General features: G+C 46.4%; 5 protein-coding genes and 2 non-coding genes across 7 annotated transcripts; 5 read left to right on the top strand and 2 right to left on the bottom strand.

Annotated features, from left to right (window-relative positions):
• Positions 1-205: 205 nt before the first annotated feature.
• Positions 206-3,216, bottom strand: Pmar_PMAR025109 (hypothetical protein; the record flags this gene model as incomplete). The annotated part of the gene is made up of 14 exons (XM_002768248.1): positions 206-283; positions 333-500; positions 799-902; positions 951-1,029; positions 1,076-1,160; positions 1,201-1,309; positions 1,355-1,431; positions 1,476-1,564; positions 1,608-1,694; positions 1,740-1,861; positions 1,914-2,478; positions 2,644-2,768; positions 2,887-3,017; positions 3,095-3,216. 14 exons carry the CDS (start codon positions 3,214-3,216, stop codon positions 206-208), a joined length of 1,941 nt encoding a protein of 646 aa, XP_002768294.1.
• Pmar_PMAR025110 lies at positions 2,533-2,614 on the top strand. Its single transcript has one exon. It is a non-coding gene; the product is annotated as a tRNA-Leu (tRNA).
• A 194-nt stretch (positions 3,217-3,410) lies between the features above and the next one.
• Positions 3,411-4,236, bottom strand: Pmar_PMAR025108 (Globin LI637, putative; the record flags this gene model as incomplete). Its single annotated transcript, XM_002768247.1, has 1 exon — positions 3,411-4,236. A coding segment is annotated over one exon (826 nt), but the record flags the coding sequence as incomplete, so codon positions are not given.
• A 577-nt stretch (positions 4,237-4,813) lies between these two features.
• On the top strand, positions 4,814-4,886 carry Pmar_PMAR025107. Its single transcript has one exon. It is a non-coding gene; the product is annotated as a tRNA-Met (tRNA).
• Positions 4,887-9,200: 4,314 nt separating this feature from the next.
• Pmar_PMAR025106 (hypothetical protein) lies at positions 9,201-13,414 on the top strand (the record flags this gene model as incomplete). Its single annotated transcript, XM_002768246.1, has 19 exons — positions 9,201-9,329; positions 9,376-9,455; positions 9,499-9,579; positions 9,628-9,752; positions 9,797-9,918; positions 9,965-10,068; positions 10,485-10,521; positions 10,565-10,707; positions 11,341-11,447; positions 11,502-11,655; positions 11,703-11,823; positions 11,872-12,038; positions 12,334-12,409; positions 12,459-12,585; positions 12,636-12,742; positions 12,915-13,030; positions 13,094-13,182; positions 13,230-13,294; positions 13,340-13,414. The coding sequence occupies exons 1-19, from the start codon at positions 9,207-9,209 to the stop codon at positions 13,412-13,414; spliced, it is 2,019 nt and encodes a 672-aa protein (XP_002768292.1). The 5' UTR covers positions 9,201-9,206.
• Positions 13,415-13,809: 395 nt separating this feature from the next.
• Positions 13,810-20,713, top strand: Pmar_PMAR025104 (liver stage antigen-1, putative). Its single transcript, XM_002768245.1, has 24 exons — positions 13,810-13,956; positions 14,029-14,160; positions 14,209-14,262; positions 14,455-14,496; positions 14,539-14,598; positions 14,807-14,926; positions 14,974-15,018; positions 15,328-15,384; positions 15,871-15,943; positions 15,993-16,094; positions 16,475-16,548; positions 16,621-16,752; positions 17,084-17,163; positions 17,208-17,298; positions 17,802-17,903; positions 18,440-18,590; positions 18,762-18,918; positions 18,968-19,004; positions 19,045-19,139; positions 19,503-19,620; positions 19,790-19,852; positions 19,901-20,072; positions 20,368-20,471; positions 20,519-20,713. The coding sequence occupies exons 1-24, from the start codon at positions 13,843-13,845 to the stop codon at positions 20,594-20,596; spliced, it is 2,253 nt and encodes a 750-aa protein (XP_002768291.1). The 5' UTR covers positions 13,810-13,842; the 3' UTR covers positions 20,597-20,713.
• Positions 20,714-21,207: 494 nt separating this feature from the next.
• On the top strand, positions 21,208-21,732 carry Pmar_PMAR025103 (hypothetical protein; the record flags this gene model as incomplete). Its single annotated transcript, XM_002768244.1, has 1 exon — positions 21,208-21,732. The coding sequence occupies one exon, from the start codon at positions 21,208-21,210 to the stop codon at positions 21,730-21,732; it is 525 nt and encodes a 174-aa protein (XP_002768290.1).
• Between the last annotated feature and the right edge of the window lie 35 nt (positions 21,733-21,767).

The following is a 21,767-nucleotide window of genomic DNA, read 5'->3' as shown; positions in this document are numbered from 1 at the left end:
TTCGGGGTTGATGACATTGCTCACTCTGATTAATCGATGAATCACCTGCTTTATCTCATTCACTACTTTCTTTGTGTTCTACAACCCCTGCCACTACAACGTGATAACACTGATATGATTTCAAAGGGTGATTCCCTTTGAGCGCAACGAGGATTGGAAACTTCCACACAAGTCAATATCATACGAGCAACAAGTCATGGGCATGTTAGCCGTAGACAAATCCTCGGTCATCATAATAGTGTTTCAAAACTCTCGGGCGTTGAGATTCCATACTCACGAGGACCTACACAGCGAGAGGAAACAGCAGAGGAGGAGCGAACAGGGTTTCTCACATGCTCGATGTTTGCTGGGTCCACTCCCAAATCGCGCAGAGCTTTCTGAGAATCATTCAAGAAACAGTCGAAGAAGAAGTCATTGATCGAAAGGAAAGCGTGGATGTCCTCTATGGATCGGCCGGTATATCCAGCAGGACCACCAAATACCATTGACAAGTACGCGACCTGCGAACAGGCGGGTGAATTAGGAGCGCATGGAGTTGAAAGCAGTGTGATGAAATATACACATGGTCAACTACATGTGTTGGTGGCAATATGAAAATTCTGATAGAATTTTGGGCAATTATTATTATCGGTTTCTGTACACTTCTACCCGAATTCGTATATAAATTCCTATAATTAGTAAGGAAACTCCCGAGCTCAGCTGAGGAAAGCAAACATAAATTCCTCCAACAGCTGAAAGTGTGTTAGAGTGTCCGACAGGATCAATCAGGAATAGCGTGACGGAGTAACAGAAGCTTACCAGTGACGGTTTCATGGCCTTCACTTTGTCACCAACAAAGAACATGCTCACTCGTCTGTCGAGACCGATGACCTCGAATAAGCGGTGAACGAAACCTTCTACCCCTGACATGATCAAAACATGCGAGTAACACAGTACACCGGTGAGTTGACCTTCGGCGCCACCCAGGATGGTGAAAATAAAGTCGTTACCATGCATTTGCCCTTGTCGTCGGGCCACCTCAGTTCGAACCTGCACGGTTGTGCTAGCTTGCTTCAACCACATGGAGATCCCTCACTGAACAGCCCGTGGTGATGTCGGAGCGGACCATATTCATGACCTGTAAAGCGTCGTCGATAGCGTCTCCGTCGAGTTCCATTGACCTAGCTGCGAGATAGATGTGACTAAAACCATAGCTCTCACTTCATGACTTCTTGAGCGAGCTGTAAGACAGCATCAAAGTGATAGTCTCTGATGTCCATAGCATAGTGAGCAGGCTTCAGGTTGGCCACGTCGTATTGAACTGGTCCACCTGGACACACGACCGAGTCAAGACTAGACTACGTAGTGAGCATACCAAAGAGCCCGCTGAGGAGCTGGTACATCTTCATTCTGACTTGTCTGGCTTTGGCCTTCCCCTTGTCGAAGAAGTATCTACTCACCCTGTGTTCACAGTGGATACATCTAGCTCCGTTCACTTCGTTCTTGTGTCCTCCTGGCACCTTTCATACAAGCTCTCCACAACACTTTCCAGGTTGAGGTCACCACCCAAGCGCTCTATGAGAGCCTGACCAACCACGTTCGAATAATCGCGGCTATCGACGTCTTACCACGCCGTCCTTGTGCGCTAGCTGTGTCACATTGCTCTCTTTCCGGCCTAGTACGCCCTGTCGCAAGGGCTCAACAGTTACAATAACCTCAAGGCAGAAATATATGCCGCTTGGAGCTGGCGGGAGTCACACCTCGTCAATGAGTTGCTCATCCGCTCCGGCTCCCATCAAAGCCTTTTGTAGGTCAGCAAGAAATGCATCGAAATGATAGTCGTTCAATCCGACATCTCGATGGATGTTCGCAATCTCACGACCTGATACGATACGAAGCTGATCCCAGGAGCCAGGGAAGCGCTCAGCGCCCACCTTGGTAGGTCTTCGGGCCACCCCAGGTCTCAATGAGAACCGTCGCGATCCCTTTTTTGATAGAGTTAACTTTCGTTTCTGTCCTGTTCGCGAAGAAGTCATTTACTCTCGTATCAGCTAACAGCACGCCGAAGAGCTTGTCAATGAGAGCAATGATCCCGTCGCTCTCGCCCAACTTCTTGAATAGCTGGTCTCGGCCTTTTTCTAGATTCCGCTTTGCCAGTTCGCTGCGCAATGTGAACCCTGTTGTAACCAGCCTCCTTACTGGCTGTAAGGCTTTGAGGAAATCTCGGACAATTGGTCTGTCGATACTGTCTCCAGTTAGACAGCCTCTGAAGAGTTCAAGGATCGCATCGAAGTGGAAGTTGGTGATGTTGATAGCGTAATGTGCTGGTTGAAGGTCGGCTTCATCATACTTGATAGGACCACCGACCAAGCCACAAACGTACTGCGACATCTTTTTCTTAATCGACTGTATTTTTGCTTTGTTTTTCTCGAAAAATGACCGCAGACGAGTATCAACGATAGCCTGTTCGTATACTCGGTTAACTAGATTCGTTATGGCCTGAAATGGAGTGCATACAAGAAGGTGCAACACAATTGATTTCAAAATTTATCAGTCAGTTTGGCCGAGTGGTCTAAGGCGCCAGACTCAAGTTCTGGTGGAGAGATCCGCGTGGGTTCGAACCCCACAGCTGACACATTTTATTCTCGTTCCCTAAATCCTTACTGTTTCACCACCCAATATCTCAAATAATGTTTTCTTATTGGCAAGTGTCAGCATTTTCCGCACATCGTGATCCCTCGCATTGGAGTTAATGATGGATGCCCGACTTGCTTCCAAGAGGACGACACCTGACGAAGTTCCCATCGAATCGGCAACTGATGGTGAACATGATGTGACGGTCTCCATCTCCACTTCATTATAAAAAGCACAAAATTCATGGTATGACTCAGATCCATGCTTGCTTACACTCGTCACTAGCCTCTTCATCCAGTCCGGCTTCCACGAATGATTGAGCGCATGCGTGTATGAAGCAATCAAAGTGGAAGTCACTAATTTGTATGAGGCTATGGACTTGGCCTATGTCTCGACCGGTATACCTGAGAATAGCCGTAAAGTAGACCATGGTGAAAACAGAGCGAGCAGATGATCAGACCGCACGTAGATGGTAGACTACTCGTCAACTCCACCGAAAATCTGATCAAGGTACAGACTGAGCTTCTCCTTGATGATATCCGTCTTAGAGCCCGCGAAGAAATATGATATGCGTGGATCAGCATGCAAACGTCTAAGAACCATAATATGGAGAGAGTTCGGTGACCTCAAGCTACTTGAAGAGCTTGTTGACAAACTCAACGATGCCGTCCTTTCTTCCGAGCTGTGAGTAGAGACTGGCTGTTCCGGCACTCTCCGTTTTACGATGGGCAATTTCGAGACGAATAGTGCCTATGCCCGAGTGAAAGTCATTTCATGTGATAGAAAGGCTAACTCACATCCACTGGTGATTTCCTGGCGCAATTTCTCAATCGTTTCCATGAGCTCATCGGTGAATGCAGGTGTGATGTCTGTCACTTCACACGAGACTCGTAAATTTTCACACAACGCGTCGAAATGGAAGTCAGTTATGTTATGGTGAAAATGGGCCGGTTTCAATCTCGCAATTTCGTACAACTTTGGGCCTCCGCTGGCTCCTACGAGGAGCTGAACTAAGCGGATTTTTATCTGTCGTATTCGAGAAGCGTCCAAGTGGAAAAAGAACTTAACTCGAGGGTCGGACTGGAGTGCGCTGAACATCGTATCGACGACAGCTTCGATAGTCATTTCTCCACCAATTCGATCGAGAAGGTTCTTTCCATCCACAATACGCGCACCGGACTCGAATTTTTTCTTTTGCCCAGACAAGATGCTCGCTCGCTGAGGCTCCAGGATGACGATGACCTCATCCACTGTGTCATCATCTACGCCAACACTTGACAGAGTGCGTTCAATGTCCATCAAAAAAGCGTCGAAGTGGAAGTCGTTGAGCTCCAACGGACGATGTATAGCAGAGAGATTCTTTCCCTTGTACGTCAGGGGACCGCCCAAGACATCAGAAAAATAATAGAGCAGTCCTTCTTGGAGTGTCTCGATGTCTCGGTCCTCGAACGCCCATGAGATGCGCCGGTCCAGAGAGATGATGTCTATCAAACGCTCTATGAAAGGAACTAAGTCGTTGTTGTCTCCTATAAGTTTCTCGTAGAGAGCATCCAAGCCTCGCTCGTTGGCGCGCCGAGCGACTTCGGCTCGGACTGTGAATCCGGAAGTCACCTCGCGACGAGTCTGAGTTGGTGATTAATGAGATGATGATGGTCTCACACTGTTCACTCCTAGCGCGCGCCGAATTGGAATATATGTTCGCTTCCCTCAGCTACTGAGCTCAGGAGTTTCCTTACTAATTATACACGAACTCGGGTGGAAATATAGCCAAACCAACGAGAATTCCAGGAAAATTTTCTCAGAATTTTCATATTGTAGTTGACCATGTGTGTATTCTCCCACACAGAGCGCCCGGACTGAAATCAGAGCCTCCGTACCTTTCTCAAGAGATGGCCCACTTCTCCAGTTACCGCTGGATGAACTCCAACCTGATGTGAGACCAACTACTGGTTATGATAGAACGATGATGATGGAGTATAAACCCACCTCGTTGAATGCCGCAATGAATAGCTCGACGACAATATCAAAATGCATGTCCGTGATGTTGAGATAGTAGTGTGCGGGTTTAAGCGCTGCGATATCATAGCTGTAGGGCCCGCCGAGAGTTCTGAGGCGGATGGCTTTCGAGGAGGTTCGAGACAATGAGTTTCAGAAAGGTAATCATCAACATCGAGCAAGATGATCTATTGAAGCAACAGAAAGCAGCTTGGCGCAGTGGATAGCGTGTTGGGCTCATAACCCAAAGGTCCCTTGATCGAAACAAGGAGCTGCTATTTTTCCCCAAAAAAATCCTGACGCATTCGAGACATTTGAAGAACGACAACGTATTCAGTCTGATTTAGGCTCGACCATGTCAGCAATAGCCGAGCAATTCTACAGATACGCCACAAGTGGGACAGCAGGACTAACAAACCCTTGAAGAGCATCCCACAGCGAATTTCACCGTAAACCCGTCTCACGCAGCGAGGAATCCTTGCAATTTCAGCTTCAAATGTTTAATTTTACGAGAGTTCTTTTCGAAAAATGCTCGAGTTCGGGGCTCGGCCAAGGCTTTATCTGCACACAAAACGAAGAACTTGAAGGCTCCTCAATAATTCATCTCCATCTAGATTTACCATAGAAATTAGCAACGACAGCCTCGAGTTTCCGATCACCGCCAGCCCTTTCGAAAAGCGATCTCGACTTGTCGTCCTGTCCGATCCTCCTCCTCACTTGAGCAGCTTTCTGAGTGGAAAGTCAGTTCTCTTGATGAACATTTCTCAAGGAATAGGGAACGAGCTGAAACATGTATTGGCGTACTTGGTGTTGCTTTTCCTCTTGGGCGGAAGCGGCGTCACGAACCATAGCCTTAAACCTGACTTGAAAGGAATCACCAGGTTTATCAATCGTGATGAGCTTTCAAGTGAAGCAATAGCGCCCTATCGTCCAGATAAACGACTCTTATATGACCAAGTCTTGATTGCTTTCTACGGGTCAGAATGATTTGCGGATGGAGTGGTACTCACTTGGACAGATCTTGAGATATCTTTTCCAGAGCGATCCCGACGATTCCGGAATTCAGCGACACTGAGAGCGCTTTCTCCTTTTGTGTAACGCCATTTGACTCGACGTTTTTCACGAGGTCGTCTTCTAATACGTCCATCCTCTTCATAACGTCTTGAAGGCGATCTTTTACGACTACAGACAGAACAACCGAGCTCACCCGGTTCTCCCAATTCCGAGATGACAATTCAGCGCGATTTCTCATGTCAGTGTCTTGAACTTGATTCTAATATAAAGTCTACTCTACTTCAAAGAGAGTGGTTGTTTCCTGATGGTGAGTTTGCGGGTAATCGATTCGATCGCGACACAATTACAAGTGGTTACATTATCCATTGAGATTTATTTCTTATTGTTACCTCCGATTTCAGACTGAGACTTTTCAACCGCCGTGAGAAGAACATTGATGTCGGTCATTACAACTGTGGCCGCGGCAAGAAATTCCTCAGTAGTCCGTTCGGCGTGTCCAAACACTGTCACTAAACTTTGTGTCCTAAATCACTAAATCTCAGCGCGCGCCCTCATAGTCGATATAAAGCGCGACTTCGTTTCAACGGCGTTAGGGAAACAGATGAACCAAAAACCCGGAGGGAAGCAACTTCCTTCAACTCCTTACTGTTCTTCTGTACTCTACCGAGGAGATGGTCCGCACGTCACTCTCCATTGCTGGTTATTCAGGATGTTCACTGTAACCTTTTTCAACTCAACTATTGTCAATGGTCTGCCTCACCGCACTCACGATCCACCTGCGCGGATCGTATGAGAGGGTGATAAGCTTTACGCTTGTAATGCCCGGCAATAAAGTTTGAATTGAATTGAATTGAATTGAACTTCCTTCAAGCAAGTTTACGAAGAGGGTTCAGCGGGCCAGGCGGATCTGTCTCAAGTCCATGTCTCATTGGGAAAACTCGACACTCGTTTTGTGAGCTACATTTTGATTCACCTTCCAAGTTTTTCGAGCTGCGAAACCCAACACTATATCATTGATGCATGCAGATCACTATACTTCGAACAGTATGACTCAGTGAAGATCACTTATTAATGATGCTGATGGGCTTCTCGAGCTTCGGTCGACCACAGGAGTGGTGGAATGTTTGAGCCTCAAACTTTGAGGTACTTGCACTTGATTGCTCAACTTGGGGACTTGTCAGCGAAACTTTTGACCAGAATTATTGAGTGGAAAGTGAATTCATCGATGCATTACGAGTTGAGTTGTTGGTTTTGCGGGTTGACAGAGAAGTAATCGGTTCTAAGCCTCTGATTATTAGATGATAAAAGTTTCTTGGCATCCACGGCAGTGCATTTTTCCGGCGAAAGAAGCACGGTTACCGTGCCACGGTAGGTTAATGGAAGACTGAGTACCGATGCCAGACCTCTCGAAGACGTTTTCTCTGACGTGTCGTTAACCCTGTTGGATCTTTGTGGAACCTGGCAAGTAGTAGCAAATGATATAACCTCCGTCTCAAGTCTTGACACGCGAGATTTTTCACCCACTTAATCGAACAACTGTTCAGCCAGCTTTCGTTGATACCATTCGCGTGGAGGAAGGTTTGAGCAGTCTCTCCGACGTAGGCGTGCCTCTCTCTCTTCTCGTCAAAAGATAACCACTTACGCTGACGGAGGGGAATCCAGCGGTAGCGGGTAGTAATAGCAGGATCATACCTCATGCGGGAAAGGCCAGCACGGCATATAATAATAGCGGTTAGTCGGGTTATATGTTTGTCTATCCATACACCTGAAAACGGTGTGAAGGATGTTCTTTTTCTTAACCTTAGGCGCGCATAAACCGATCACAGGGGCGCGCGTCTAATTTAGTGATTTAGGACACAAAGTTTAGTGACACGGTTTGTTTGCGCCAGTCCGTTCGGCGTATGACAATCTTATATCTCTTGGACTCACTTGGATTTCCTCAACGCTTCACGCACGGCGCGAGATCGTCATAACTCAATACTCAAAAGACTTTTGCGTTCTCTCTCTGCGGGCTCTGTTTATTTGTTCGGCTGTTGATGAACGTTTCACTTGTGACTCGTGTCAGACTTCGTGTATAGTAATTATACACGTCGATATTAGAAAACAGAATTATACTATAATTCTGTTTCCACAAAAAAAATCTTGCATCTTACTCTGTAATGATGCTCATTTACTCAGAGTGTGGAAAAATGGAAATAAATGTTCACCAAAAAATGTGATACTCTCGTAATACTAGGTCTTCGTGACGAAGGGGCGGAGCTCACTTCGTCCACGTCTTTTGATTGGACAGGTTAGATAGACTCTCATAATACTTTACATTTTGGAGGTCCCTGTGTTGGGGGAATGAATGTTTGCTTTCCGCGGCTGAATGCAGAAATTTCCTAATTGTAGGAGTTTACATAGAAATTTGAGTGTGAATGTACGGAAACCAACAAGATTTTGCTCAATTTTCCTCAGAATTTCCTCAAAAGTCACCTACACATGCAGTTGACTATGTGCATATTTTCCCACCGAAAATTAATGTTGCTGAAATGTATTATAATTTTTGCTAATTCCTTTTTCACGGTATTCTCAGAAAGAGCGGCGTTCAGCTTTGCAGCCTCCTTTATTTGTAGTTGTATTTGTGTGTGAGTAAAAAACTGTCCCCTCGGAAAAACGTGGTTCGTGTGCATATGATTTCTCCAGAATTCGGAAGGATACCTCTTGCGTGGTTTCAGCCTACTAACATCCAAATGGCCCGTCACGTAGTGTATATGTTCTCGTAGTGTTAGGGCAATATATGTTCGCTTTCCTCACCTGAGCTCGCGGAGTTTCCTCACTAATTATAAAAGTTTACATACAAACCGGGATAAGAAATTTCCGCAGAATTTTCATATTTTCACATGTAGTTGACCATGTGCATATTTTCCCTACACTGGTGTCGGTCACAATGACCTATTGCATTCTAGGGTTAGTTGTCCACAGTCTACGACAGCTAATAAGGGTTAACTAGTTAACACAAGTTAAATACCGATACGGAGGGCGCGTCACACAGTGCCTCTCCGTCACACATGTGTATATTTTACCTTTCCTGTTGTCCAGTGCTGCAAAAAAAGGTTCGCCCTCCTCAGCTACGCTCATTATTTTCCTCACTAGTCATAGGATTTTATATACAAATTGGAAGAATATATACGATAACTGTAGAGAAACTAACAAGGAATCCCCAAAATTTCCTCAGAATTTTCATATTGTCACCAACACATGTGGTTGACCATGCGTAAATTTTACCAACACTGCTGTTGATCATAATTACATATTGCAGTCTAAGGTAAGTCGTCTACAGTACTAGAGCTAGCGTTCTGGGGAAAAACAGAGTCATCCGAGCAGTTTCCTTTGAGGATAGTCAAAACCCTTTTAAACTAGCAGCACTAAGGCGTTACTATTGGAGTTTCACCACCCTAGTGATATGAAAAACACTAGTGAAAAACATATTCCACGACCACTGCATAGCGTTTTTTTACCGATTCACGTAAAACAGGTGAAACTCCATTAAATTTGTGATGTCTTTAATTCTCCTTGGAAGATTCAAAGTAGTTTTTCCATCGATGCCTTGGTTCACGCACGTACCCCATCGAGTGTTTCAAATCACGGCTAAGTTGTATGCAGAGGAGCTCGTTGCGATTCTATTATTTTTCTCGATGGTTCTCTGGTTGCCCTTTTTGCGCTATGTGAGTTTATGCGCATCGATCGGCTGTTATAGATGTCTTCTGTCAGGTGTTGGGGAATGCAGGCTTATTTTGGTGGCTTATTGTTGGGAGTGTTGGCTCATTTGGATGCATAGTTGTGTTTGAAATGTAGTAGTGCAGTGGCTTCATGATGGCGATTAATCTTGTTTAGGGCGATTCTGCGAAATCCTCGTTTCATGGTGAAGTCCGCGAGCGATGGTCCGTCGATTTTGGAGCCGCCCGAGTACAAAAAGTGAGGAAATTATGGTATGAATAATAAAGAATGAAATGCCTTGTGGAGGTACGGAGCTCCTCGGCAAGTCGGGCGCGAAGTGCGTGTTGATGGAAAGCAGTTTCGAGATTCCGAGGGGAGGAGAGTGCATTTGAGAGGCATAAATGTTGGAGGAATGTCGAAGGTCCCCTATGGTCACATACCACATTTCTTTCACTTCGTATTTGAGAAGTTTCAGGAACTACGACCAACGAACCGGACATTCCGTATGGCGCGGGAGTGACCTTTGTCGGGAGGCCCTTCCCTTTAGCCGAGGCAGAGGTTCATCTGGCTCGACTGCGCGCCTGGGGACTCACCTTTGTGAGTGTGGAGTATTCCCGGTGTTGGTGATATCAACGACGTGTAGTTACGATTGGTTGTTACGTGGGAAGCCCTGGAGCCTCACAGGCCGGACGAATACGATGAGGAATATATAGAGTATATTGTGAAACTAGTGAGGAAGTGCCGAGAGTAATATTATCAGTCGGTTGTGGTGACACGGGTGTGACACTATGACGGTTTCTTAGTGGTAATGTTGTCGTAACCAAATCTACATCTACATGCATTAGCTCGGGTGGCTACAGAGAATTGGTGTAGTCGTCTTTTTCTGCATGCTATATTTTTTAGTTTTTTTTGGTGATGAGAATGGGTATTACTAGGTTTGGAGTATATTGGAGTTTCCCCCGTTTTACGTGAAGTGGCGTGAAACTCGGTGAGAAAGGCGATATTCGCAGCCTGTAGTGGTCGTAACACTAGTGTTTTTCCATATCACTAGGGTGGTGAAACTCCATTGCATGTGTGTTAGATCGTCAGTGATTGTAGCACTCATCGGAGTTGATCACATTCATGCATTGTGATTGCACTTCATTGGAAACAGTCTTTGTCAGGTTTGGCATCAGTGTTGTCATAGATCCTCACCAAGACGTAGGTTATGATGGAATTTATGGTATGAGTAGCTCCCTTGCAGGCCTGGTCTCGGTGGACTGGGGGGGACGGCGCGCCACGGTGGACTCTGGAGAAAATTGGTTTGGATGCGGACAAGTTGTCAGCAGCTGGGATTGCAGTCTTGCATGAGGCCAACTTGAATGATGAAGCAGGAGACCCGGAAAGGTGAGAAGGGTGGAGAGAAAAGGCTCGTAGGTTGCAGTGTGGAAATTCTGAGGAAATTTTACGAAATTCTCGTTGGTGTCTGTACATTTCTACCCTAGTTTGCATGTGAACTTCAATTGGTAGTGAGGAAACTCCTGAGCTCCGCTGAGGAGAGAGAATATATATGCCTGCTCCAACACTGTATAGGAAACTCCTGAGCTCAGCTGAGGAAAGCGAACATATATTCCTCCAACACTGTATAGGAAACTCCTGAGCTCAGCTGAGGAAAGCGAACATATATTCCTCCAACACTGTATAGGAAACTCCTGAGCTCAGCTGAGGAAAACAAACATATATTCCCCCAACACTGTATAGGAAACTCCTGAGCTCAGCTGAGGAAAGAGAACATATATTCTTCCAACACTGTATAGGAAACTCCTGAGCTCAGCTGAGGAAAGAGAACATATATTCCTCCAACACTGTATAGGAAACTCCTGAGCTCAGCTGAGGAAAACAAACATATATTCCTCCAACACTGTATAGGAAACTCCTGAGCTCAGCTGAGGAAAGAGAACATATATTCTTCCAACACTGTATAGGAAACTCCTGAGCTCAGCTGAGGAAAACAAACATATATTCCTCCAACACTTGTAGGTTCTATCCGCATATGGTGTGGCCGACCAACAACTTTATGTTTGCAGCAGCAACTATGTGGGCGATTTTCTTTGCTGGTGAAGATTATGCGCCCAATACTAAGATTGGTGAGTATCTTGAGGTTGAGCGAGGAAGATACGGAATAGGTTGATGTGTTACAGGTGATGAGAATGCTGGTGAGTATCTTCGTCGTCATTACTACGGTGCTGTGAGCGCCTTAGCGGAGGCGCTCAAAGACGAGGCAAACGTACTGGGCTTTGAGACTATGAATGAACCTAACATGGGGTGGATCGGTCGGGATCTTGGCCTTGATAAGTAGGACGGAAATGCTCAGTTGTAGAAGTATGGAGGTTTCTGATTAGGTACGACTCGTCTCAGCCGCTCGGCTATCTGGCGAGCCCGTGGGAAAGCATGCAGTTGGCTAATGGGAAGTCTATCACTGTTGCTAAATATGGAGAAGCGTATAAATATCTCGGGCATTATGTAGGGTGATTCGATACCGTGGTGGAGTTGATCGTTTGTTGTATGCAGACGCTGAATAAGGAGCATGTTAGGGCGTTCCTGCCGGGCTATAGAGATCCGTGGTATGATAATGGAGTTTGGGATTATGATTGTGAGGGGAAGATGCGCCTGTTGAAGAAGGGGTATTTTGACATGAAGACTAAGGAAGATTTTCAAGGTGGCAACTTGCGTGCTGAGTGGGTGTGGACTCTTGGGAGCTCTTATATCTCTTCAGCTCGGTACATGCGGCCTTTTTGGAAGGGAGTAACTGAAGCGGTGCGAAGGAGAATGCCAGACGCTATTATTTTCATGGGTGGGCGAAGTTATTGCGTGTTTGCTGAGAGTTTCGTATGTGCAAGGCCCGGCGCTCGACATGGAGAAGCCAAGGCTGCACGTGGCGTCTTTCGAGGACGCACCGTCGGAGACACGCGTGGTGTGGGCGCCACACTGGTGAGGTTGAGGGTAGTGTTGAAGAGAGTGGTCAGTGGTCAGGTACGATGGGCTTACTTTCCAATTTTGTATATACCGTACGTGGGCTGCGATGAGGGTGTCGGAAGAAGGAATGCATGTAGGTCCATTGGATGTGCTTTCAGTGTGACGTGGTGTTTGTTTGGTAGCTGGTGGTGGGTCCAGACGTCGCTGAACGAGTCCATAAGGAGTCGTTAGCGAGAGTGGCTCATAGTGGTGATCAGGTTGGACCTACTATGTTGGGGGAATCTGGTGTGCATTGGTGTGGCAGCTACGGTAGGAGCTGAGAGTTGGGAAAGGAGTGGTATGTATTTTCTTTCGGTCAGCGGCTACTGACATGGCTTTGAATGATGGTATGCGGGCTATTGAAAGTAGTCTTATACCAGCGGTGACGATATGGAATTATGCACCTGACAATAATGAGGAAGATAAGGTGAGGAGTGTGGGTAGTCATGATACAGGTTCGAGACTTGGTGTGCTGTGGGTGTGTAGCTCAGTGGTAGAGCGGCTGACTGCAGATCAGCAGGTCCTCGGTTCAAATCCGGGCGCGCCCTTTTTTCACCAATCACAAGCGATTGGAATATTCGCAATCCTTCGCCCTTCAGGATGGGTGGAATAAAGAAGACCTGTCGATCTTTACGAGTGAACCGAATCCCCGGCTAGACAGCAACGGCGGGCCCCATCTGAGGATGCCGTCTGCAGTCAGGCCATATCCTTTTAAGTACTTACTTCCTCGTTATCGCATTTTCGCTTCGTATCAGTCAGAGTTAGTCGTCGCATTCAGGTTGGCTGGCAAGCCATTGGAAGTGCGCTTCGCTGGATTGAGTTCTGATAAGACCTTTATTCTTCGATTCGAGACGGATCCGAAATGCAGTAGAAATATATGGGCGTCACTTTTCAATGTAGTGCTGGTTTTTCAGCATCTCATGTGTCTGAAATATTCGTCCCTCTGTGCATTCACTATCAAGAAGGCGTTGAAGTGGAAGTAAGTCATTTTCTTATTGATGCCGCTGAGTAATACCATCAGTAGGTCTCTGATGGGAGCTGGAAGATTGACGCTCCTAATCAGACTTTGTACTACACTCATGATTCCAATGTAATATGATAGGCTAGTCGAGTTGTTGTGTGGACGCCATCCTCCCTGAGTAGGTCCGCACGCATACGTTACGTCTGTGTCGGTCAACGACGAGAGTGTCAGTTCGTAGCACGGAGATTGGCCTGGGGACGACCACGAATGGGAAGAAATAGATCTAGAGAAGTCAATTTATAAGACCTTCGAAGAAGGCCGCTCTGTTCAGGCATCTTTAGCCACTGTATAGTCGTATTGTGTGCCGTAGGCACGGTAGTTGTGAACGAGCAGTGTTTTTCTCAAGCTTCCTTTTTCCGTCACGTTTGAGTTCCTCAATAAAGGTCGTAATGGGAGGGAAGCGGGAAGGTGAAAATTCTACCATCATTCGAGGCGTGTTAACTAACCTGTTGGTGTATTATGGAGAGCAACTCAGTTTGTCTGTGCTTCCTCATTGGCTGAACGGGATGGGCACGCAGATTCGGACAACGCTAGATCCGAACTTCCAAGAAGAGCTGGACCAGTCTCCACTAGCGCCTGATGATATCAGCAGGGCCGTAGCGATGTTTGTGGAGGAACGGGTAGAAGTGGGGATTAACGCTCGTTTTCTGAGAATGAGCTTATGAGGAGGAGTAGGAGGGAGAGTGGGTTAGGTTTTCACGTTACAGCAGCTCGGCCGACTGCCAGAGAAGGAGTTCGAGGGGCTCATGAACGAGCAACAGCCGAGACTACAAAGGGGAATCAAAGTGATCCTGAAAGACCTTTGGTTGAGCTGGCATAAATGGGTAGTGTATATGGAGAGGCGTGGAGGGATATTAAGTAGTTGTGCGTAGGCCGAGCAGAAGCTGAAGGAAGAGGAGCTTGCACAGAAAGAGCGCATAAGGGAGGTTGGTTGGGTCGCAATGTGTGTGGGAAAGTATGCATATGGTCAACTAGCACATGTGTTGGTGGCAATAAGAAATCCTTGTTGGTTTGTGTACACTTCTACCAGAATTCGCATGTAAACTTCAGCTGAAAAAAGCGAAGATATATTCCATTAACACTTGTCGCAATGTGAGGTGGAATTACTTTGTTCTTAGGAGGAAAAGTTGAAGAGGCTGAAAGAGAAGGAGGAGATGAAGGTGGCCAAGTGACGAGGTGTTTGCTATGAAGCTTGTTGTCAGTTACAAGCAGCTGATATGAAGAGAAGAATGCAGGAAGAGGCACGTCAACAGAAGCAGCTGGTAGTATGTGTGGGGGGGAGGGTGGGTTGTTGGGAGTAAACGATAGGAACAGTGGGGAGAAAATATGCACATGTTCAACTACATGTGTTGTTGACAATATGTACATGTACATTTTCATTCGAATTCGTATAAAAACTCCTATAATTAGCGAGGAAACTCTCGAGGTCAGCTGAGGGAAGCAAATATATATTCCTCCGTCACTGAGTAGGAGAGAGAGCGGCTCAGAGAGCAGGAGCGGCTGGCAAGGGAGAAGGCCAGGGTAGAGGAAAAGTTGGCACGGCAAGCTGCTAAGGAGAAAGCAAAGGAAGAGGAAAGACTGAGGAAGGAAGTAGTTGATGGGCCCGGGGGAATGTGGAGGTGTAGCGTGTTACTTAGGAGGAGAAAAATCGGAAGCAAAAAGAGAGGGCGAGTTCTGTGAAGGTGGGTGGGATGTTGATACCAGAATCGGAAAAATATAGCAAAAAATATCGGAAAATATCGGGAATTATCGGAAAGTATCGGAGAATACCAAAAAATATCGGAAATTACCGGAAAATACCGGAAAATACCGGAAAATATAGGAAAATTTCGGTAAATATCGGTAAATATCGGTAAATATCGGGAAATATCGGAAAATGTCGGGAAATATCGGAAAATATCAGGAAATAAGGTAAAATACCAGAATATATCGGAAAATTACGGAGAATACCGGGAAATTGATACCAAAAAGTGGACGAATCGTGATCTTAGGGCCAAGGAAGGAATGCTTCGGTTGCCTCATCGGGAGGGGGCCGGCGGCAGAGCTTCGTAAGGTGTTGGGAATGTGACGGGTCGGTGGGTAGTCGTGTGAAATTCATGTTAGAGTTTATAGACATAGCAGATTGATGATGTTAAAATATAATGGAGTTTCACCCTAGTGATATGAAAAACATATTTTACGACTAGTACAGGCCGCGAATATCGCGTTTTTCACCGAGGTGAAACTGTCCAATGAATAGCTGATTGTATATATATAGTGGAGTTTCACCAGTTTTACGTGAAGTGGCGTAATACTCGGTGAAAAACGCGATATTCGCGGTGATATGCAGTGGTCGTGAAGTACATATATTTTCGCGCATCAATGTAAACTGCAACTACACAAAAAGTAATCTCGTATGATGGAGTTTCACCCTAGTGATATGAAAAACATATTGCACGACTACTGCATAGCGCACTGAATATCGCGTTTTTCACGGAGTTTTACGCCACTTCAAGTGAAACGGTATATATTAGTGACATTATGTGTTGCGGTAGATCTCTTCGTTTCTCATCGTCGCTGATGGAGACGTGGCCTCTTCTGGGAAGGACTCGGGCCCGACTGCGAAGAGTAGGGAACAGAGTGGTATCGCGTAGTTGTGGCTGAGCTGTCGGCTTAGTTGAGGAGGTTGTCGGGTGTGCTGAACCAAGCTTGGAGGGCTGGAAAGGTTATTGGAGAAAAGCGAGGAGAAAATTCAACGGGATGGAGTGGGAGAAATGGCGTAGGTCTTGGATTGGTTTGCGGTGAAGTGGCGCAAAAAAACGATATTCGCGGTGATATGCAGTGGTCGTGAAATATATTTTCGCTAGTGTTTTTCATAGAAGGAGTTATAAGGACTAATTTACAATGGAGTTTCACCCTAGTGATGTGAAAAACACTAGTGAAAACATATTTCACGACTACTACAGGCGTTTTTCACCGAGTTTTACGCCACTTCACGTAAAACGGATGAAACTCCAGTAATTCTTCAAATTTATATCTTACCAATATCATTAAGATGTCGAGCATCCAGTTGAGCAAGCCGCATTGATGATCTCTCTAAATTCCCAGCTGGGCTCGACTGGATTAGTGGGAAGTGCGGTATGGCCGTCGGTGTTGCAGATTCTCGTCGCTTTGTATCGGCGAGGAAGAGTGGTGGCGAAGGATCGCAGACTGCTATTGAGGAGGCGAATGATGTGATAGCCCCATCAGAGGTTGACACGAAGGGTGTCACCACAGCGGTCTATGCTTATGGTGATGCACTGTAGTTGCGACTTGCCCACGAGCGTTACTCAGGCGCGGGCAAATCGGCGGAGTCGAGGGAGCGGTATGGCGGGAGAAGGAAACCTCGGTGTGTGCTTGTGGACCTGGACGAACGGGAAAGGCCGCCTGTGCAGCTGGTGAGGGTGGGAGGTCGTCAGTGTTGGAAAATATGTTGGTGGCAAGTTGTGAAATTTTGGGAAATTTTTATTGATTTCTGTTCATTTATTGGTAGTGTTGGAGGAATATGTGTTCGCTTTTATCGGAAGTCTGCTCACTCGCTGTGAAAATTTATATTCGAATTCGAGTAGAAGTGTGCAGCAGAGTGTCCTAAGAAGTTTCATAGTGTCACCAACACATGTAGTTGACCATGTGCATATTTTCACCGCACACTGTTTCTAGCCGGGTTTTTTATGAAAACTCCTAAGCTCAGCTGAAGAGAGAGAATGTATATTCCTTTTCGGTGGTCAGATTATGAGCTGCGAGTCTAAGGCTGTATCAGGGCGCCATCCATTTGGGAAAGACGCTGCTATTGATTATGAGATGGATAGGTGAGATTATGCGTATGATCGTTGGGAGGCTGTTTGGAGTGTAGCGACGCTGAGTGGGCAGAGCTGGCTGAAGGGGAGGACTTGGGAGAGGATGATGACGTTAGTGAAGACGAGGAGACGGCGAGTGACGCTGATGTGAGTTAGTGGGGTCTGTATGGCATTGAGAAATTGCGGAGCGAGCGGAGCATATACCGCAACAACAGGCAGCACTTTCGCGTTGTGCGTGCGTGCAGAATTATTCTGGTTTAACTATGGGAAGCTAGCAGATAAATCAAACGACTCCTCTGAATGCCGAGGTGTTGGGAAAATCGGTAAACGCGATTATACGAACAGCTCGACGAGATATGCACAAAAAACTTCAACGATTGAAAAATGACCTACCCGGGGATCGAACCGGGGACCTATGTAAAATTCATTGATTGAGTCCATGGACGTGGACTAAGTGAGCTCCGCCCCTTCGTTACGAAGAACTTGTTTGATAACGATGGGGAAAATGATGTTCCTAATGTGATGATGACATTTACATGGGAAACTGATTGAAGAATGTATACCTAGCCATGTGGGAAATTCAAAATAGACTTCCTCCTCGGGAACATTATAGGTTTCTGGACGATTCTCTGTTGGTGATTGCGGTTTAGTCGTGTGTGGTTTCTGATGGGAAACTGAGTGCTGATGAGATGTCGGAGGACGAGGAGTGTGCTGCGGCAGAGAGGGAATTAATAAAAAAGAAAACAAAAAAGGTGGGAGGGGTTGGTAATGATGGTTTTGAAGGAATATATGTTTGTTTTCCTCAACTGAGCTCAGGAGTTTCCTACACAGTGTTGGAGGAATATATGTTCGCTTTCCTCAGCTGAGCTCAGGAGTTTCCTATACAGTGTTGGAGGAATATATGTTCGCTTTCCTCAGCTGAGCTCAGGAGTTTCCTATACAGTGTTGGAGGAATATATGTTTTCTTTCCTCAGCTGAGCTCAGGAGTTTCCTATACAGTGTTGGAGGAATATATGTTTGTTCTTCTCAGCTGAGCTCAGGAGTTTCCTATACAGTGTTGGAGGAATATATGTTCGCTTTCCTCAGCTGAGTTCAGGAGTTTCCTATATAGTGTTGGAGGAATATATGTTTGTTCTCCTCAGCTGAGCTCAGGAGTTTCCATAATAATCATGCAATTCGGGTATAGAAACGAACAATAATTTTCTCAAAATTTCCACATTCCAACGCATGTAGTTGTCCATGTGCATATACTCCTCTCATACTGGTTTTCGATCCGGTCTTTTTTCAGCGTCGGTCCGCGGACGTCTTGGCGACGGTTTGCATATCCCTCGGGGAAATTGATGGCTTAGAGTGGCCTCCTCCTGGTGGTGCTTCTGCTGTCCTTACGTCACTCCGCGAGACGGTAATTAGCGACTTTACAGTTGACACGCTTGATCAAAGTGAGTGTAGCTGTTGGTCTTTTTTTTCATTTCGGGAGAGTGGCATACAGGGATTGTTGGAAAATGTGCATATGTTGGTGACAATGTGGAAATTTCGGGAAATTCTCAAAAATTTCCGGTACATTTCTTCCCGGCTGAGAAAAGCGAACATATTTTTAACACTGCATGCAGGTTTGCTGGACGCCCCCGGGGAAGACGATCCAAAGCCAACTGCCCAGTCAGCAGCGTCGAGCCAGCGAGGACCTCAGCAGGGTGGAGGTGTTTCGGGAGAAGGGCCGATGAGATCCCCGTCGGGCAGCGATACTGGACGACCTAGTGACTCCGATGCGTAAGGGGTTACTGTTGAGTTGTTGATTTTTGTCATTGATTTTTGATAGAAACGGCGGAGCGAAGTCTCACCAGCAGCGAAAAAAGGTGGGTTGAGGGAGATGCGGAGTAGATGGATTAGTGACAGGTCTGGACTGACGTCAAGCTGAGGCGAAAGTTGGCCAAATTTGTGCACGCAAGCGCAATGTCGTTGGGGAAGCTGAAGCAAGGCTTTGAGGAGCAGTAAGGGTCGCTGTCGGTGTTGGTGAAAATTTGCACATGGGTTGGTGACAATATGGTGATTCTGAAGAAATTTGGAGGAAATTCCCAATGGTTTATGTACACTTGTAGTCGAATTCGTATGGAAACTCCTATAGGTAGTGAGGAAACTCCCGAGCTCAGCTGAGGAAAGCGAACATATATTGCAAAACTGATGTTGGAGGATTTTATGTCTGCTTTCCTTAGCTGAGTTAATTATAGAAGTTTATATACGAATTCGAGTAGAAGTGTACAGATATTGCCGAAATTTCCTCGGAATTTTCATGTGCATATTTTCCACACTGTTTGCCATGGTCGTAGTAACGGTAGTAGAAATGCCCCATGCAGACACCCACAGTGCGCTGGCTGTGGTACGGCAGCGCAGATCAAACGAGTCGCCAAGTATGAACGACGCGGCGCGAACTCTTGCATGGCTTGGTGGATAACCGAGGAGGCGATTAAAGAAGTAGGGGGGGGGGGGGTCGTGTTGGAATGTATGTTCGCTTTCCCTCAGCTGAGATCGCTAATTCGGGTAGAAGTGTACAGCAACTAAGAAGAATTTTTCAAATTTTCCTGTACAAAATTCATATGGAGTTGACGATGTGCATATTTTCCCACGCTGCTTTTCGCCTCAGCTGAAACTTCAACCGAAGACTATGGAGAATCTGGCTGAGAAAAGGAGTTGGTCACTGACTCGGGTAGCTATTGAGAACTGAAGTGCAACTGTGGGCATATTTTGTCCTCAGAATGGGCCTGGGACTCGAAAGCGCCGTTTGAAGCCGGAGCAACCGCCTCCTCCGACCAACCGAGAGACAGCTAATTCGAGGAGTGGTGAAGGGGACGATGAATCTGCAGGAGCCGGTGGGAGTGGAAGTGATGGTGATGGCTGTGGAGGAGTTTCTGATGGGAATAAGCAAGGTAAGGGTTTGTATCAGTGTGGTAGAATTTGCACTTTGTGAACCACATGTGTTGGTGACAATATGATGGTTGTGGGGAAATTTTGGGAAATTCCTGCTGGTTTTTGTACACTTCTATCCGAATTCGTATATAAACTCTTATTGTTAGTGAGGAAACTCATGAGCTCAGCTGAGGAAAGAGAATGTATATTCCTCCAACACTGTATAGGAAACTTCTGAGCTCAGCTGAGGAAAGAGAATGTATATTCCGACATTTGTTCATTTGCGGATGAGGTCTCCTTCTATGATGTGTGCAGATGCTAAGCGAATGCGACGAATCACTGACTACTTCCCGGTGCAGCCTCCTCCTGTTGTTGTAAAGGAGACCTCAGAGGAGGCTGTGCCGAATTGTCCAGTTCAGGTGAGTTCATGGAGTGTATTTGTAGCTGTAGTTTGACAGTGTTGCAGGATAATATTGCTACTGCTACTACTACGCCTCCCGTGGAAGGGCCTCAGCTGTCGACAGTAGAAGCTGAGCCACTGTGATGCTGTAATTGATTCGGAGCGTCTGCTCAAGAGAGTGTATGAACTCGCTTGAGGAGATGCTCGCCCGTACGTTATGACTAGTGCTATGCTAATTGTACCTATTTCTAACGTAGGAAAAAAACTGCAATGACCGATGCAAAGTAAATTTTCAATGGTCAACTTCTTGAGTTCACTGAATGTCGGCTTGGGTTAGTCGAACGAGTCGACTTGTCAAGCTTGTGACAGACTGGTAACGAGTTGGCGGATGACGTCAGTGAGAATGCCGCGGCTGAAAGGGGATCGAGATTGGTGACGGTTTGCTAGGGCGATTTCAACGAGGTGGATGTGAGTTCTTCGCAGTGTTGGGGAACGTATGTTCGCTTTCCTCAGCTGAGCTTAGGAGTTTCTTCACCAAGTATAGAAGTTTACATATGATTCTGGCTGGATGTGTTCAGGAATCAATGAAGTACTCTCCCACACCTCACATCTATAACGGCAGTATCGCATGTACGCAAAGCACACGTAGATTGAGCAGTGCATAATAACCATCGCGCAGACGGATCCACTCTGTGTCGCACTAGTTTTTTCACCCGGACCTGCTCTATCCCCACTGGGCACTCGCCAGAATCTACATGCCTGCGTCTACGTGGCTCCAAATCCCGAAAGAGGTCTCCATCTTAACCGACTCGTTCCATAACGATAGACTCTACCGTGTCTGCCGTTTCTGTGCTCACCGAGTGACCCTACGCAACGGCCAATCAAAAGCGCCTCCACCAAGCGAAGCCATGTGTGCCCTGGCTACCCGGTTCTACAAGATCGACTTCAAAGATGAACTCACCAATACCCGTCTACCCAAGGTTTTATGTGACGGTTGCAAGAGGCGACTGTGCCGTTTACGCGATAACGAGGTTGAGCAGACGGAGTGGGAGGAGCACAAAAGGTTTTATGTGAGCGGAACCTTTTGGCACTACGAGCCCGTTAAGACGAGGGGCACGGTTATATGTTCGGCCGAGAATCGTTGCAAGGTGTGTTGTATTTACGCAGAGAAGAAGTCCAACACTCTACAGAAAAAGCATTCTGCTGCACCACAGAAAGGACGGCCACTACAACAGTCACCTCCTAGGCCGTGTGCTCAAATGCGGCCAGTATATGGATAGCGAGCACGATCTCGTACGTGCGATAGTGTGAAAAA

Source organism: Perkinsus marinus (assembly GCF_000006405.1).
Source record: "Perkinsus marinus ATCC 50983 genomic scaffold scf_1104296968888, whole genome shotgun sequence".
NCBI lineage: Eukaryota > Perkinsozoa > Perkinsida > Perkinsidae > Perkinsus > Perkinsus marinus.
This window is presented reverse-complemented; position numbering and strand designations above follow the sequence as displayed.